Raw genomic sequence first — 18,051 nt, forward strand, 5'->3', positions numbered from 1 at the left:
GGTGAACTTCTGTCTACCACCAGAGATTATTTTCAGCCTAGATTTTTAAATGGTCTTCTTGTGATCATGACTCACAAACTGAATTGTAGTAGTTAAAGTGTTGGACTAGGGAGGTCTAGGTTCATCTTTAACCATGGGCCAGTCACTGTCTCTCAGCCCAATCTGTTGCACAGGTTTATTGTTTGAAGAGAAACAAGAAGCAAGGGTTGAGCTAAGTTGGGCTCTGGGGTTTAGAATGGAGTATATATAGAAGTAATTTAGTATTACATGTGCAGCCAGGCCATTTTTGACTATTTTTTTTAAAAAAAATCATGATTAATGCAAACCATGCAAATGGTTCAAGTGATACTTAAAATATATAATTTTTATCAGGAAGCACTTGAGAAGTGTCTGAATTTAGAAAAGATGTCTGGAGGTTGACATGAATTCATTTAGTTGAGGTCTCTCTGGTTTTCTGGCTACTCTCTGGGAGCTGACAATGGCTATAGAGTATCATCCTAAAATTCTTCACCTTCTGAAGATAGCTGAGAACGTCCATATAATGAAAACAGGGGAAAATAGTTTTCAGTTGTAGCACTGGTTCCATCTTAATTTAATTATCTCAGATGCTTTTTCTTGGTTGTTTTCTTTTTCTTACCACTAATCTTGTTCTTTTTTATTCCATGTCATGTTGTTACAAGTTTTGGTCTTAATAACTTAACTGAACTTTGAACTTCCTTGTGTTCATGTCAGAAGCACCAAGGGGCTCCTGGATTGAAAAGATTAGCTGGTACATCACTGTTGCTCAGGGGACATCCAGTTGGGGGCTCCTTTCCTGTTGCCTTTAATGTGCCCACCGAAGTGGTACCTATCTACCTACCTGTGATTACTCACTTTCTAACTGCTGGGTTGGCAGGAGCTGGAGTGAATGATTGGAACTCGCCCTATCACAGGGTCTTGAATGCGGACTTACTGATTGTCACACCAGCATTCTAACCACACTGCACTCCTACTTTGGACTAGTTGAAGAAGTTGTTTGCTGTGATGGGCAAGTTTCCTTCAAATGTAACTTGTCTTGTCTCACTGATTTTCTGACTGAAATATCTGTCTGTACTATTAGCTGGACTTCAGGACGGTCCAGGTCCCACTGACATTTGTGGATGGAAAACTTGCTCTGTGGGCTGGGGTAATCATCAAGGGTATCCCTTTACCTTGAAAAGTTGATGGGGTGACGGTTCTGAGAATGTATGAATGTGTTACCCATATATGGTTTTGTCTTGTTTCTACTAGGCAGAATTCTGTGACTTGAACTTGGTGGCTCATGCTAATGGCAATTTTTCTGTTGACATGGAGGTTATACGCAACGGGATCAAGGTAGTACGGTGAGTAGAAACATGGCACTATCCATAGTTTATTACGATTGTTCAGAATGTTATGTATTTTATGTATTGATGGTTTATTAGGCTTTAATATATTTCAGAGGAAATACTGAGTTTGATTTTGGCTCCTGATGAAATAATGTTTCATCTGGATGTTTAAGTAGTGTGTTAAAAATTGTATACCAAGTTTATTCAAGCCTATTATATAACTAGAAGTTGGGAACTTTCATGAAATTAGCAGTTACACAAATCTTTGCTTTTTATGTGTAATTTGCCTTGGCTGACCCAAGAGGAGAATATTGTTACTTTGCCCAACACTGTCAAACCTTCAAATGTTCTGAATTCAGCCATATTTCTTTGCTTTTCGGTTGCCACAGCAATGGAAGGGGTGAGATGCATCCTTATAGTTTAGTCAAAACAATAACTTTCTTGTGGGAACCAAGGACAAGCAGCCTTAATGTTTGGTGGGCTGGAGCTACTGTTCGGAAGCCCGCCAAAGGTGTTAATTGGGGATTGTGATTTATGATACATAAAGGGGTGGGGAGTTCAACTTTTACTTTGTAACCTTTGGGGGGGGGTAACTTTCAGTCTTGGTTTCACCTATGTTCATGCTGATATTATGTAGCCATTAAAAGTATTCTTTGAGGAAAGCAATTGCCTCAGAGTTCTTATTTCTACTGGTCTCATTTATCGGAACCATGACAAACACTTTTCTGATTACTGAGATTGTGCAGTCTAACATTTCTGTGTGGTTATTTGACTTTCTAAATAATCTTATTTATCCCTGTAGCTATTCTTCTATCTTCACAGCTCTTTAAGCAACATTTGAAAAATCGACTCTTCCTCACAAATTTATGTTCTCCTGTGTTCTGCTTTTCCTGAGAGCCCCTCCCAGCTGTCATATACACCACAGACCCTTTTCTTCACCACAGACCCCCTTTAAATACTTTTGTGGCCATGGACCACCAAGACGTAACTCAAGATTTAAATCATAACGTTTCTTCAAGCCTTCGCGGACCCCTGTGATGACATCGCACTCCCCCCCTGGGCCACTGCAGTATAAGATAGGTGTATTTCTCTAGATGTATTGGACTTAAATCCCCATTATGTCCAACACATCTGGAAATTACCAGATTGGCCAATGCTGAAGTAAATTGTTCATCAATAGTGATTCTAACTTATGATGAAAGCTTGCTATATTCTCAAATGGAAACCTTTCCCAGCACTAACTGCCCAAAGTCTTTTAAAAAATGAAATGTCAGAGATGCTAAAAATGGGACCTTCTTGTACCAACTGTATCAATTTACTGTGTGAGCCGTGGTTCTTTCATATGCTTTCGGTCTTGGTGAACAATTAGATAAGCCACTAAATGAAGGATAACTGAAGTTGCAGGGTTAGTTTTGCAAGATAAACTTCAGATATGGACCCCTTATCTGATTCAGGGCTATGGGATGGGAAGTAGGAAGCTTTTAACTTTTTCTCTCATCACATTCTTGATCTGAATTTTCTACCTGGACTGTCTCCCCCTCCCCCCATCCCTAGACACATCTGGTATTATTTGCATTGGGGAGTAAGCGTGTTTATGCTGACAATCCTTTCCCCTAAGTAGACATGGATGGGTCTATAAAGTTGTAAGGAAGCAACCTCAACTTAAAGGAATTTTATTTAACTTTTAGTCTGGAGCAAGACTACAGTGGGGACAAGTCTTCCTATCTTGAACTGGATTGGTTTTCTTTAATACAGTGCACGTACAAATGCACACACTCAGATAATGCAGTAATTTATTCAGACTTCAGGATGAGTGTGATATCAGCAAATATGCCAAAGATAAAATAAGTAGATAAATCCTTCAGGCACAATACATTTAATTCAATCAGTAAATCTATTAAAATGTCTGGATGAATAAAATGTTTTTAACTACTTGGTTTCTGCTAAATGTTGGTGCCAGATCAACCTCCCTGAATACTCTTGGGGCAGCATATAGAGACATCAATCTTTGTTATGTCAGGTCTGACATAGCCTAAATTGGGACATGGCCCAGGGGCCTTCCAAGCTGCAGAGACTGCAGTGAAAGTGTTGGAAGAAGCCTCCAGCGTCCATGTTCTGATAATTGCTGGGAAATTTCTACTAGAGCTTGACCACCCATGAAGATTGAATTGTGATGGCAGAATAAACAGTGCACTGTCTGGAAATTAGTATAGTCTGTGAACACATAGTTATTGTTTATCCCTGAGCTTGGGAATGTGGCAGCCTTGGGTTTTAATGAGTAAGCTTTTCATTTTCCTCCAGTGACCGAGGAAACGAGAGCAACTTGAATTAAGACTAATGGACTGCTTAAAACAAATTTTGCAAATTGCATGGATACTTAAAAAGCTGTGAATTTCCTTGCATTTTGTATCTCAACGTGTTATTCTATCTAATCCTACAGATGTTCTGTAACCCTCTTAGTGGCAGTAAAAGTCCAAAGGAAAGAGAACACATTGAGCAAGAGGGTTTGATTTAGGCACCTAAAATGGAAATTATAGATTAAGAAGCAGGTTTTGTGGACAAATGTATTAGATTCTTTATCCTGGCTCTCCTTTCTTTACCTATTCATACCTTTCCTTCCAGGAGCCTGAAACCAGACTTTGTCCTGATCCGCCAGCATGCTTACAGCATGGCTCGTGGGGGAGACCACCGCGGCATTGTTATTGGCTTGCAGTATGCAGGCGTGCCCAGCGTCAACACTTTGCATTCCGTGTACAACTTTTGTGACAAGCCTTGGGTGGTGAGTGGCAGAAGACAGTGATTGAATGAAGAACCAGATCTGTGGTGCTGTAGATTCTGTATTACAACCGGACGTAGAAAATTTAATATTGTAAATTATGGAACGTATAAGGTGGAAGATTTCTTTATTTTGTGCACAAAGAGGTATTCAATCTGTATCCAGGAGGGCTCACTCCATTTTACTAACTTAGTTTTAAGCTGCTTTTGGATAATGTAAAATGTGCAAACACAGTCATTCCTGCAGTTTAAGAAACAGCTAAACAACACCTTTGCAACAAGAGAAGGGTAGTAATTTAAAAAAAACAGCAAGTAATGTCAACTAATTAAAACCTCTGAGTAAACAAAAGTGCTGAAATAATTGCAGTGCTGTATTAGTTACTCTTTCCACAGAGAAACTCTTTCTCTTTGTCATCACATAATCTATCCAAGATGCCAACTCTCTTAGCTCATAGGTAAGCTAGCTTAGAAGAGGTGATCCTAGAATTAACTGGTTCCCGAACTCTTTATGTATTTAAAGATAGGCATGAGTGGCACCATAAGTTGGACTTGGAAGGAAATGAGTAGTATCATTTTTCCTGGTTGAGTGAGTTATCATTTTGAATGCTGCATTCTATATTATCAGAACCTTTTACTTTGTCTTTGAGGGCAGTCCATAGACAGCATATTACAAACATGGCTAAGTTGTGCATGTCTAGGCTGACTAGGAGTCAGCTAGGTGTTACCAATGATGGTGGACATTGTGTAGGATTTCTGACATTTGCAACAGGTTCTGCTAACAGAAACTTTCCTGTTCAGACTCAGGTAGAGGGAAGGAAAAAGGCAGGAGTTGCAAAGTTGAAAAAGGCGGCGGGGGGGCGGGGGCGAGATTGATAGCAAAGTTAACCTTAGAAGCTTGTGGAAATAGATTTAGAAATATCTTCCTTGTTTCTTACTGCACTGTCTCTCCAATAGTTTGCCCAGATGGTCCGCCTGCAACGCAAGCTTGGTCCGGAAGAATTCCCCCTCATTGACCAGACGTACTATCCTAATCATAAGGAGATGGTAAGTTGGACTGACGTGGGGAAGGCTGAGGATCTTTCTGATTATATGCTGAGACTAGCACGTTCTGAGTTCTCTGGCTCCTTTAATAATTAAAAAGGCAAGTAGCCATTTCTGAGTGGGACCATTGAGGGTGACCATATTTATGCATACAGTATATCTATGCATATAGCTAGCCGCGTAAATGTGGTTTTCAGATATAAAACATGTCATAGTCATTCCTCCTCAGCTAGCATGTCTTCATTTTCCTTTTTTAAAAATAAAGTTTTATTAATTAATTTTTTAAATAGAATTCAGTAGTAATCATTCAACAAAACATGTTGTCTGAGTATCTTATTCACTAATACAAATTAAATTCCTAATCCCTAAATCTTTTCTCTAACCATTGATAAAATCAGTCCCAAGTTTGAAAATATTCTGTTCCTTCTTTTTCTTTCACCCTTAAAGTAAGTCTGTCGATTTCCACACAGTCTAGTATTTTTTAAATTATGTCTTCTCTGGTAGTGTTTCTTCGTTCGTCCAGTATTGTGCAAATATAATTCTTGCCGCTGTTAATCGCATGTAAAATCAAATGTGCACTTTGCTTATCAAGTTTTTCTGGCATTATACCTAGTAAAAGAAAATTCAGGTTTATAGTTTCTCTAACATTTTTTCTAACCAAGTGTGAATTTTTGTCCAATATCGCCTTGCTTTCAGTGCATGTCTTCATTTTCCTGTTCAAGGATGTGTCATGCATGACAAGGCTTGACATCTTAATGAAGTTGCCATACTTCAACCTGCACTTAGTTTGGGGTTTTAATCATCTGTTCATGCTTAACACGACTCCAAAAAAGTAGGTAAACTGCATTTGAGCTTCATGTTAGAGCTAGTGTTGGAACTAAGAGTCCAATGACAGTGGATACTATTCTCTATCCAAGAAGCCCACGGGATATGTACACTCATATCCACATTTTTCTTACCCATTTTGTTATAAACTTATTATTTACTAGCAAATGTTTTCTCATGCACCTTCTAATGAAAGACTTCATCTAGTAGAGGCAGAGGTGAAATACTCCTATGTGGCCAATAATGCTTGCAAGAAACATTTTCTCTCTCTTAAAGGTGATAAAATTAATTTTCTCTTCAAGGTGAAAACAAATCCTGATAATTACTTTAATCAATGTAACAGATAAAAGATTAGTTTAATGAATGTAACATAATAACTAATATAATGTAAAGTAATATATTGAACAATAAATATAATTCTGGTATGCAAAGGCTCAGATTTGGACCCCCTTAATTTGCTTCAGTATTCAATACTTACTCTACCATTGGGCTTCTTTTTGTTTTTGCAAGTGGCACACCCCTTTTCTGCCTATGGAAAACTTGGAAAATGTATTATTCTCATTTATAAATATAAGTGTTCTCTTTTTCCATCTTGCCATCTCCTGGAGGCTAATTTATGCTTGTGACCTAGCAACCCCTTCTCACAACTTCATTCCTGCCCTCCATTCAATTCTTTCTATTGTGAGGTGTAGGCAGAGACTTTAAAACCAATATAAGCCTAGTATAATTCTAAAGTGCAGTGATGAAAACCAAGCTGTAGAAGGTCAGCTTACTTTAGAATAGTTATTTTCAAAGTGCAGAATCATTTTGTGTAGTCTTGGGATGCAAAGGATGACATTTCCCCTTGGCTATCCTCTTCCTTTCTATGGACAAGCACTCTTGGCAGGAGCTCAGTCATTCCTTAAAATACATACTTTTCTGCTCTTTCTTCTAAATCCTGTATATATGTGCGCATTGCCCTCCTGTGACCTTGCAGTTATTTAGCGATGGCTTTAAAAGTGCTTTTCCTGTGCTTAGTGATATGCTGTTGTTAATGACAGTTTCTTATTCCCACACTGGATATCTGGCTGAGCTGTGCAGTTTTGGAAGATGCTTTCTTTACTTCTAATCCAGAATATGGGCAGTGGAATAGTAAACCCAGGACACCCAGACAGGAAGAAAGACTGGGTGGGGGAGGGGGCTAGGGTTGCAGTAGGAAAACTGGAAGGCACTTTGCAGGCCATTGTGCAGGCTACTGAAAGCTTCTTCTGCTTCTTTTGTGAAAATTATTTACATACATTCTTAAGTTTTTTTCCCCAGGAAAAAAACATCTAAAGTGTTCCCTTGGGTTTTCCTTAAAGGATTCACCGTATCCTACTGTAGAGGCCATTGCTACTGTCTTGCCAGAACCAGGACAGAACTTGAGCAAGCTTAATTGTTGGAATTGGCATTTATTTAAAAAGAGATAACTCAGATAGAAATGGAGGGATTGTCAGGGAGAGGAGTACCACTCCAGAGTCCATAGGATGTCACTGCCTCAGGAGGTGAGACTTGCGAAGGGACCCAGGTCCTTGGGAACTCAGGGATTGCCAGGTGCAGAAGCTAGAGCTTTCAGATCGAGGAAGGCAAGCCAGGCGCTTGGCCTGGAGACCATCCCATATCCGGGACATGAACCCATCTGTCCATAGGCACTGGTTGTCGGAAGAGATGAAACATGGCATGGAAAGGCAGGCCATGACCTATTGAAAGAATGGCAGAAGAACATAAGGATAGTGTGAGGGAGACGTTCCTCTCGAATAGCATATAATACTACATTACTGTTAGTTCTGCTTTGCTGTAATCTAGAATAGGCAATCAAACATGACGGGGCCAAAAAGAACTCAAAAGTTGTTGCAAGTTGGAGATTTACTGAATGTCTTATCAGAGGGCCCAGTGTTGGAGAATTGTTTTAATTTTAGTAGAATATACTGTATGCTTTGAATTGAGCAAGGACTGAAGGACAGATAACATTGGCTGTGTCATTTGTGTATTCCTTTAGAACCAACACTCAGGCAAAAGACACTTTAACCCAGTGGTTCTCAACCTTTTTAATGCCGCGACCCCCAACCGGTCGTAAGTCAAGGACTACTCAACCAGTCGTAAGTCGTGGACTACTCAACTGGTGCAGCACCGTTTGCAGAATGGGACTTTTGGCAGGCTCTCTATTTAAGAGAGTCTATTCTATTGGCTTTCAAAAGCCAATAGAATAAAAGGGAGTAGCACAGCTAAGGAAAAGGGGAAAAAAATGGCAGACTGCGTTGTTTGCCGACCCCCGTGAAATGGTCGTTCGACCCCAAATGAGGTCCCGACCCACAGGTTGAGAACCACTGCTTTAACCCATCTTCCTAAGTCATGTCACCATTATCCATCCCATAATTCATTATTTACCAGAGCTGCTCGTTCCCATTTACAGTACCCTCTGCCTCTGTGGATGGGTAATTGTTTCTACATATAACAAGCTGCATCTTTGTATTTTCCCCTTCTCCCTTTTTTTTTTTTTGTTGCAAATAGACCCACTATTACTCTGCTTTATCCTTCTAGCTTTCCAAGAGCTTAGAAGCTTTTGCTTCTTATTGGTTGTCAAGAAGGAAAAATCCTTCAGTTCCAGAATGGAAATTCAGGATATTAATCCTTTTGTAGGCTAGGTTTAAAAAAAATTTCTATCAAGATCTGAATGAGAGTTGTGGTGGGTCTTCTTCCTCTGGAGCCAGCACGTAAACAAAAATTTTGGAGGAGGTTGGTCTCTTCTCCTCCAGATCAGTCATGTGCATGGCAATCTATGGAACCCTGTACCATCATCTACAAGGACTGCATCTGTGGCCTGGCTAGACGAATTGCTACTGTGGATAAAGCCATAAATATGGATAGCCTTCATCAGCCTGAGGCCCTCCAGATACGTTTGACCTCAATCTGCATTATTTCCCAGCTAGTAGAGCCAATGACCATTATACCTGGAGGATTTCAGGACTGTAACCTTACCCACTTGGAGGGCTTTAGGCAGAGGAAAATTAGAGAATGAGCTATAATATCAGCTTTCAGGACCAGAAAGATCACTCTATGTGTTTCTATGTGTAATGTTTTTTTGGCTAGCCTGCAAGACTGCCTGCAAGCATTTGTTTCTGCCGTCAGATCCCTGAGATAGATTGTTTCCTAGACCCAGACACTCACTGTGCAATTGCAGCCCTTGCTGTAATCAAGACTCAAGCCTCGTTTCTGCGCAAGAGAAAGCTGAGACCATGGCTGGATGAAGGAGCAGGCTGTTATCATGACGCGATCGCCATCCAGCATCCCTGTTGGCCAAGAAAGAGAGAGAGAGAAATTAAAACGGGGAATATAAAAATTCTATCTGACGCATTAGTTGCAGATTTTACTTTTATGATCAAGCTTTGGCTCACTGAGTATCCTGCAAATATATTACTATTGTACATCTTCACCAGCATACTGTGCTATTTTCCACTTGCGGGGATGAATAATGAAATTAAATGTTGCTTCCATGGTAAGGCAAATGCTTTGCCAAAAAATTTTAAACTCCCCTGAATGAATAACGCATGTGGAGTTAGGGAGCTGGTGGGTGGTTTATTTTGTTTTTTGTTTTTATTTTGGGCTTCTTCCTTTGTTGGTATTGCATCGACTTACCTATATGGAGAACTTTATAAAATATTTCTCTCCTGCTCACTGCAGATATTTTATTAAGGATTTATTCTTTAATATGCCAAAAACAAAAGTGAAGCAATCAGATTTCAGCTAAACACTGGGAAAAAAGATGCTTTAACAGTATAGGTTATTTGATAGTACAACTGGGAAGGGAGTCACTGGAATGATTTAACCCTTTGACTTAAAGATGTGATAGTTCTAATCTGTATTGCAGATTTTTTGTTAAGCCAGAATATAGATTAAGTCAAGATTTCTTCCAAAATTTGAGACAACATGACAACTTTTTTCAATTAAACGAAATCTGATATGCACTGTGAAATCAAATCCTATACTATATATGTGCCCATGAATTTCTGTGCATTTAGTATGGGGTTAAAGTATTTATGATAAATAATAAAAGTTTTGTGTTCTGTATCTTGGGCAATTAATTCTGTATTTAAATTTCTCTTTCCCACAAAACGAACAATAGACTTTTGCTTTTCTTTTTTCTTTTTCTATTTAGAGCAGAAACATATTGTTTGAGTTGTTTATTATAAGCAGCTTTGAGGTCAGCCTTGGCAGAACTACTCACTATGGGGTAAAACTGTTTCTGGACTGTGTCATTTCAGACTGCAGGTGGGGGGCTGAGTTTTGAATGCTTGGTTGAAAAAAAAAATTCATTGCACACAAAAAGTAGATGTGAGAGAGAAAAGCTTTGGCCTGGCCTAGTTTTTCCATGACGTGCTGGTTTTCTAAATGTAAGAGGTGATTGTTTTTCTTTTGGGAGGAACTCTCTAATATGTAGCTTCGTACTTATAGTTGCAACCAAAATACATTTTCTTGAGGTGATTGCCTAGATTAGAGTGAGATTATATGACAAATATTTTAAATAAATGGTATGAATGAAAACATTCCTTAATATAAAGAATGCCAGCAAGATCAATATGATGGTCAGGACTAAGAAAAGAGCTGAATTTTACAAGAAGCTGTGAATTTCCTATAATGTTCTCTGTCTTGGAGACATGTTGTGCTTCAGCTTATCAGTTTAATATTGCTAATATAATACATTTGAGACAATATAACATATTTTTTTCAATTAAATGAAGTCTGATATGCACTGTGAATTGGCAAATTTTTTTAGACAAAAGCCTTTTCCAGTTCTCTATGAAATGTTTTGCAGCTTTTGAATTACAGCTCCAAAAGATTGGCAAACGTTAGATCAGGGGTAGGCAACCTTGGCTGTTTTATGACTTGTGGATTTCAACTCCCAGAATTCCTGAGCCAGCATGGCTCAGCTTGGAAACCTCTCCCTTTCCCCTCAGCATAGCTGGCTCAGGAATTCTGCGAGTTGAAGTCCACGAGCCATAAAAGAGCCAAAGTTGCCTACCCTGCGTTAGATACTACTAAAACTGAAACCAGTTGTGAATGGTTGGGTCTTTTAGTTTTAAATTATTTGTGTGTGTGTGTGTGTGTGTGTGGGGGGGAAATTCACTATTCCTTCCTCTTCCATTTATGTTAGATATGACAGATTTCTTCAGTTTTTCCTCCCATTATTTATGTTTTCCATAAGAAGATTTATAGGCTTGTTTTGAAACATTTCTCATCATGCTCAAATCTGTTTTTTGTATTAAGCATCCAAAACAAACGTCCAAATTCTTTAGCTATAGGATATTTTACTGATTTTCAAACTATGGCCCATGAAGATGTATGGCACACCATACCATAGTCCCTGGTACAAATGTAAATATAAACATATATTTTTAAAAACTAGCTTTTAGCTAGTTTAAAAATCTTGGAAGAGCACCAAATCTCAGAAAAGTTGGGTGTTGTTGCAATCTTGTTAGATTCTTGGTGTTCTTGCCTGAGATTTCATAAGATTTAAGACCAAAATCTTATGAGATTTGGCATGATATTTAATGATATTTCAGCTATTAATATTATTAAAGAAATTTTGGAGCCTTGTGGCTGTTACCAATGGGATTCATGTGTGTTCTGGTTCCTGCATATGCTAGTTACCGACTTTGAATGTATGTGCTGACCCTCAAAAATTTATGATAATGTTATAGTGGCCTATATAAAGATGAAAAAAAAATAAGAATGACTGGATTTGTTTTCAGTTGCTCCTGGTATTAGGGATCACTCCGTACCTGCAATGACATACTCTTCCACTTTGAGTGGGCCCTTGTGTTCATAACCACAGAGGCTTTCCATAGATGGAGTATAGAGAAAGCGGATGTCTTGCATCTCTTCTGGGCCCTTGTATACCTGGAGAAAGAGAAAAACAGGAATGGGTACAGGGTGGAGGAAAGAGGGAGAATTATTCAGACCAGGAAGGGACTACCATGAGGAAAAAAGGAAAGTTAAGGCTGCAACTAGAAGACTTACGTTGTATCTGCTATTCTTAAGTTGGAGTTCAAATCTCAGTTTCAGTATAAGCTGGTTGAACCACTAGATATCAACCAGTTTCTCATTTTCTTAAAGTATGTGAAGACTAATGGCATGCTTCAGTAACTTTCATTGGATTTCCAGACTTAAGCAATGATGGAGGAATGAGACAGCAATAAAATAACCAGAATCCATTAAATGTATAATTAAAAATGCAGAGTCGAGCAGTTTCAGATAAGGATACCCAGTGAATTTTGTTTCATATTATTTTACAAAAATATTTTTTCATAGACTTGTGTCTTTCAAGCATCTTCTGTTAACAGTCTCCTTAAAGGCAGCTTTGGGGGGAGGTATTAGTGGGTTTCTTGGTTTCTTTCATCCATGGAAATCACTGGGTGATTTTGGAACAGTCACAATCTCTCAGAGTAGGTTAATTCACAGTCTTGTAGTGAGGTTGCAGAAAGAAAAGGAAATACTTGTCAAATAACTAAGAGGAAGTGCTAACCTTGGTTGTTTTGATTTCATGGCGTATCCACCACACAGGTTCTCCCACAGAAATGTTCACATGCTGCTTGCTGACACTCACAAATTTGCCTCTGATCACTACAAAAAAGAGGTGGCAGGTAACATCGTGTTTTCCTCAATTCTATCATTAATTATTACTTATTTCTGTAGTTTTAGCTGAAGGATTGTTTGTGATCCTTTAAATTCCTGGGACCTCAGATAGAACTGCTGGCTTGATTTAGTCAGTTTGAAAGTTCAATTTCTGTCTGGTATCCCTGGATCCTGCTATAAAATGATACACAATGTCTGGGTAGGGTCAGTGGTTGTCCTTCAGCTTTTTATGATGGGTGATTTTGAAATAGTTGTAATTGTAGAGAGCAGGCAAGGCACTCTTATTAAGAAATCTCTGGATTCTTTTTAGGATTTAGAGATATCCACTACACCGATTCTCATACAGTCAATCTGGAGTTACATTACTAGCTATTTAATAATAATAATGATAATAATGATAATAATGATAATAATGATAATGATGATAATGATGATAATGATGATAATGATAATAATAATAATAATAAAAAAGTTGGAAGGGACCTTGGAGGTCATCTAGTCCAACCCCCTGCTCATGCAGGAAACGCTATACCATTTCAGCAAATGGCTGTCCAGTCTCTTCTTAAAAACTTCCAGTGTTTGAGCATTCACCGCTTCTGGAGGCAGGTTGTTCCACCGGTTAATTGTTCTAACTGTTTTTTGGACCATTAAAAATTATTCTGTGACCATACATTTGTTCTCAGAAATGATGGGAAATGCATCTCTTTTTTTCCTCATCACCTCCCCAGAATAGGCTTTGAACACCATATCCTAGGTTTGTGTGGAGATAGTATATGATGGTGAAGGACTTGACTTCAGAGTGAAAAGCCAATCTGAATTCTTTCCTGCAGTCCACTCAAGGAGCTAGTGCACAAATGCCACTTCAGTAATTGGTAACAAGAATAACAAACGACATAAAATAGATGGAAATACATTTACGTGCATCTCAGATCTAACAACATAGCCAGGAACATCTTTTACACAACAGTATCTTTCAGTTAGGTTAATTTGAACTTTCAGTTATTGGTTGCTGAATGTATAGTAACAAAGCCATGAGGAATCTGCACCAGTCTAAAGAAAATTACACAGAGAAAAGATGTGGAGAAGTAATCTGTCTATCCCTCAACCCCACTCCCCCTTTCCTGAAGTTCCTTTCTGTGAATTCTAGAAGAATGCAGAGGAGGAAAATGGTGTTTTTCTTTCTTTCTTTCTTTCTTTCTTTCTTTCTTTCTTTCTTTCTTTCTTTCTTTCTTTCTTTCTTTCTTTCTTTTCTCTCAAGTCCTCTAAACTATGGTTCACTATGTTTATGTGTGCTATGCTAACAGCACTGTGTTGTGAAATCAGAATAAGCAAACCATGTTTGGAAGGAATCAGAGCTCAGGTATAAAATACCTGCTTTGTATGCAGAAGACCCCAGGTTTAAAACTCAGTTTTCTCTATCTAAAAGAATCAGATGGCAGATAAGGGGACCGATCTAGAGCATCTAAGGCTGTGTTTGCACATAATGCTAAGCTGTAGCAAATGGTGGTTATAATTGCAGTCTGAATGCATTCATTCCCCTATATTGTTTTCTTCCCATCTCTACCACATGGCAACATATTCCGCTCTTACTTGTTGAGTTGTAAGGATGTCATAAGGTTACTGTTTTAGGACATCTGTGAACCTGTGCTTTGTTTTAGAGTAGCTTTGCCTATATGATATGCCTGTCCTAAATGACTAATTCTTAGCTGCAATGGGACACTACTTGAGGGCATACACACAATATTTTTAATGATAAAACATATGTAAATGTAGCCAGAACTGGTCAGAATAGTTAGTATGGAGATCTAGTCTGATATGTAGTAAAACTATAAATCTGTGTTATAATTTAATATCAGTTTGTTATAATTTAATATCAATGATACCATCTGGAAGTTCACTGCATGATTCTGAATATCATCTCAGCTCCCCTGTCAGAGTCACTGTCTGGATTAATTGGAGGAGGAATACTATGGATGCTGCTTTGAGTTTGGAGGGTGGGGGAATGGCAGGATATGAATTAAGAGACAGCTAGAGATCACCCATCTCTGTGCTGAAGGCATTAAAACAGACTAAATAGATATTTCATTACCCAGAGGTGAACCTTTATACTCGTTCTTTTTCCAGCTGTTACTCTTACTCTTCCCTGAATGTTATATAAAATCCAGGCATTTTTCAAACAACAAGAACAAAATTGAAACATTTCAAAAGTTTAAAAAAATGGAGCCAAAACAGTTGAAGAGAAAATATTTTGTGCATTAGAATCACACATACAGATTAAACTTGTCCATTTGCTTAACTTGTTTTAAATGCTAGGTATTGAATTTTCTACTAAGAGATACTGCAAATTCATATAGTCAAATGTTTCCACAAACAGGCAAGATGGATAAAACCCCAGCATTCTGTGATACGTGAACAACTTTCCATTTAGACTGCCAATTTATTTAGCAAGATTGGGGGCCATCTCCTCTGCCTTTAATAGCTGCCTGATCTGTATATCCCAGCAAAGGAAAGTTTTCTGGTATACGTTAAAAAAAAATTTTTTTGGGGGGGGGAAATAGCATAATTTCTATACTAGACTGCTATGGAAAATTACAGAAATTCTGCCAGAAAGGAAAAAAATAAATAAAAGCTGGCAATCTTATTTCAGTTGCAGTAGGCTGAGGAGTTGATGGGTGGAAATCTTCTCTGCCTTTATTCTTTGGAAGTGTTCCAGAGTAATAAATTTATAGCGGTTCTAAAAATTCTTCAACCTCCCCTTCCTATAAATGTGAACATTATGGCTACAAATCATGATCATTATGTATTATTTCCAGGACCAGTGATAGCATGTTTTTCTGTGCCAGTTGCTGGGAAACAAGCATAGAGGTGGTTGAGGGTTTTTGGAAGCATCTAGTTAAATATTATAGGACTCAAAATGTTGGCTTTAATAGATGGTGCCAGAAAACTAAAGACAGAAAAAAAGCCCTGCTGGTAGTTTATCCAGCAGGGCTTTTTTTCTGTCTTTAGTTTTCTAGACAAAACAAGTGTTTTGGGTAAGAGGAAGGAAATAAGGCATCGGTTTTGCAAATTGCAATCTCATCTGGTTTCCCCTCCCCCTATACTCTTTATGGCTTTTTTTACAGCTTTATTCACCCCAGCAACTTTGAGGGTCACCAAGTCCAACCTTTGCTGATGCAGAAAATAACTACTTCTCTGATAGGTACCGTAGTCATTTAGGCAGCTGGAAAAAAAATGAGAATGGAAGACTTTGCTTTTTTCCAAGGGAAACTGTTCCACCATCAAGCAGTTATGCCATCAACTTCTTAGGAAGTTATTACTAATGATTGGTTAGCATAGCTTTTCTTGTAATGTAAAACCATTGATTTAATCTAAAGTGCCCTTCGGGGGTGGCCGAACCTAGTTATTGAGAAAATATTTCCGTATTTGGAAACAAAAAAAAATATGACTTTACAAACTTGTAAATATATAGCAGATCGCAGCTAACGAAAGTTTGAGAGAGGGATAGACAGCAGATTGGTGGGCTATAGCAGAAATGACATCCTGAGAGAGCGAGATAAGACACAGGAAAGAGGGAACGATTGAATTTTTATTACGGTTATCTATCTATCGTCCAGGCACTCACCAATATCAGCACTGCAGTAGGCAGACTGAGGATGTCTAGGGGCACAGGAACAGGCTGCTGTTGGATCTGCCTTCAGACTGAGGAGAAAAACGCCGACGGCAAGGAATCTGCACATTTTAGAATCCATTTTGCAGGGAGGAGGCAAGGAGAGAAGTCGCTCAGACAGTAGCCTACAAGACAGAGACAAAGTGTTATTCCAGGAGAAGAAATGGCAGGAAATGAAGGGGTGTGAAAAAGAAACATCAACTATGAAGTACCAGTAAAAACTCCTGGACTTGGGCAATTGTTGGTTTCCCTCTTTGCAATACAGCTGGTGACAAGGAGGGGAATTCCTTACTGCCTGGATGAACACAGCTCTTTGTGTTTTGTTGTATAGGCTGGGCAAGCAGGGCAGGATCTAAATGAAGGGTTAGATGACTGAAGGAGTGAGCCCAGTGTGGGGAAAGACTCTGGTTTCATTTTGCTCAATTCATTTACTGTGGCCTCTTCATACAGGAAACACCCTCCACCACCACCCGGCACAGCCGGGGATATTTACTTGAAAAAAGAAAGCCTTAGCAGAGCTTGGGGTGACAACCTGGCTGAAAAAACAATTTCTAACTTCAGAAGTTCCTGGGTGTCACAGGAAAAATAAAAGATAAAGGGAGAGGGTGCCAGGACTAAAAGAAGGGGAAGGTCTTCCTGGAAATGATCAGAGTTTTACCAGAGGAATCAGCTGAAATTTCAAAAGTGGGGAGATTACAGAGGGATCCCCTTGAGGTGGGAAAGAGAATCTAGGGAGGACTTGGCATGTTGCAAAATAATGGCCCTTCCCCTCACCTTTCTCTCTGTTGCAGTCTAGGCGTCTCCTGCCACTTCAAGACTGCAGCTCCCAGCCCATCGGACTGGTATTTAAAGCTCACCCCGCTTCCCCCATGACTCCCCCTGCTTTTCCTGTCCTATCTGCCAAGGAGGCGTGACTGATCCAGCCTGCGGTTTTTAGCAGAGAGCCAACCATGCCAGGGTGGGGTGATCAGTGCCTTTAGAGATGGGGAGGAAGGAGCAGCATTAGCAACTTTGGAGGGAAGAATTTGTCAGGAAGTTTTGGATTACTCAACTGAAAAAAGAGAGACGGTGATGATGATTTAGAAGGCTGCCTTTGAAGGGGAGGCAGACAGGTGAAAATTCAAAGGGTGTCCAGAGGGTGGCACTATAGAGTTGGTTCCCTCTCAGAATGTCGGCCTTGTTAAAGTAGATGGTAGATGGTTTAGGCGCTGTGGCAAGTTATTTCTCACCTGTTACCTGACTGCCCTTGCCCATTTTCTGCCTATTGTGTCTCTGCTGACAACTGTGTCCATGTGGTCAAACTGGACATAGTCAGTTTGTGTGAGATTAATAAGCCAGTCTATGATTTGAAGGAAGGACAAACTTTTCAGTCAAAATGAACGTACTGAAGTTATGGTATACAACATTAGACTAGAATAGACCTGACCAGAACAGAGAACAGAACAGAGAACAGAACAGAGAACAGAACAGAGAACAGAACAGAACAACTGAACAGGCAGATTATGCAACCTTAGGGCTCTGAATTTTCCATCTGTTAAATCATATAAAGCTTGCACAATAATGATGAATTGTTTTAATGAAAATATCATCTTACCAGCCAAACCTTTTCCTTCATGACAAGCTCTTTCATTCTCTGTATCATACTCTTATGTTTCTCATTACAGGTAGCTCTCGACTTTTCAAACTTAATGAAACCTGCCCATTATGGTCATAAGTTATGACATCATAAAATGGGTCACTCATATG

The 18,051-nt window shown here is 39.0% G+C and overlaps 2 protein-coding genes across 2 annotated transcripts in view; one reads left to right on the forward strand and one right to left on the reverse strand.

Annotated features, from left to right (window-relative positions):
- The window catches only part of SYN1 (synapsin I), a 41,902-nt gene extending 36,377 nt beyond the window's left edge, over nt 1-5,525 (forward strand). Inside the window, exons 3-5 of the mRNA XM_039320370.1 lie at nt 1,270-1,361; nt 3,969-4,125; nt 5,076-5,525. Of these exons, the coding sequence (XP_039176304.1) occupies nt 1,270-1,361; nt 3,969-4,125; nt 5,076-5,258 (432 nt within the window). The 3' untranslated portion in view covers nt 5,259-5,525. The remainder of the gene's footprint in view (nt 1-1,269; nt 1,362-3,968; nt 4,126-5,075) is intronic.
- Nucleotides 5,526-7,397: 1,872 nt separating this feature from the next.
- TIMP1 (TIMP metallopeptidase inhibitor 1) lies at nt 7,398-17,234 on the reverse strand. The gene is made up of 6 exons (XM_039320371.1): nt 17,080-17,234; nt 16,261-16,430; nt 12,529-12,626; nt 11,786-11,903; nt 9,174-9,295; nt 7,398-7,705 (listed from the first exon to the last, which is right to left on the reverse strand). Exons 2-6 carry the CDS (start codon nt 16,385-16,387, stop codon nt 7,496-7,498), a joined length of 675 nt encoding a protein of 224 aa, XP_039176305.1. The 5' UTR covers nt 16,388-16,430; nt 17,080-17,234; the 3' UTR covers nt 7,398-7,495.
- Nucleotides 17,235-18,051: the final 817 nt, after the last annotated feature.

Source organism: Crotalus tigris, unplaced genomic scaffold (assembly GCF_016545835.1).
Source record: "Crotalus tigris isolate CLP2741 ecotype Arizona unplaced genomic scaffold, ASM1654583v1 scf7180000023637.1517150, whole genome shotgun sequence".
Taxonomy (NCBI): domain Eukaryota; kingdom Metazoa; phylum Chordata; class Lepidosauria; order Squamata; family Viperidae; genus Crotalus; species Crotalus tigris.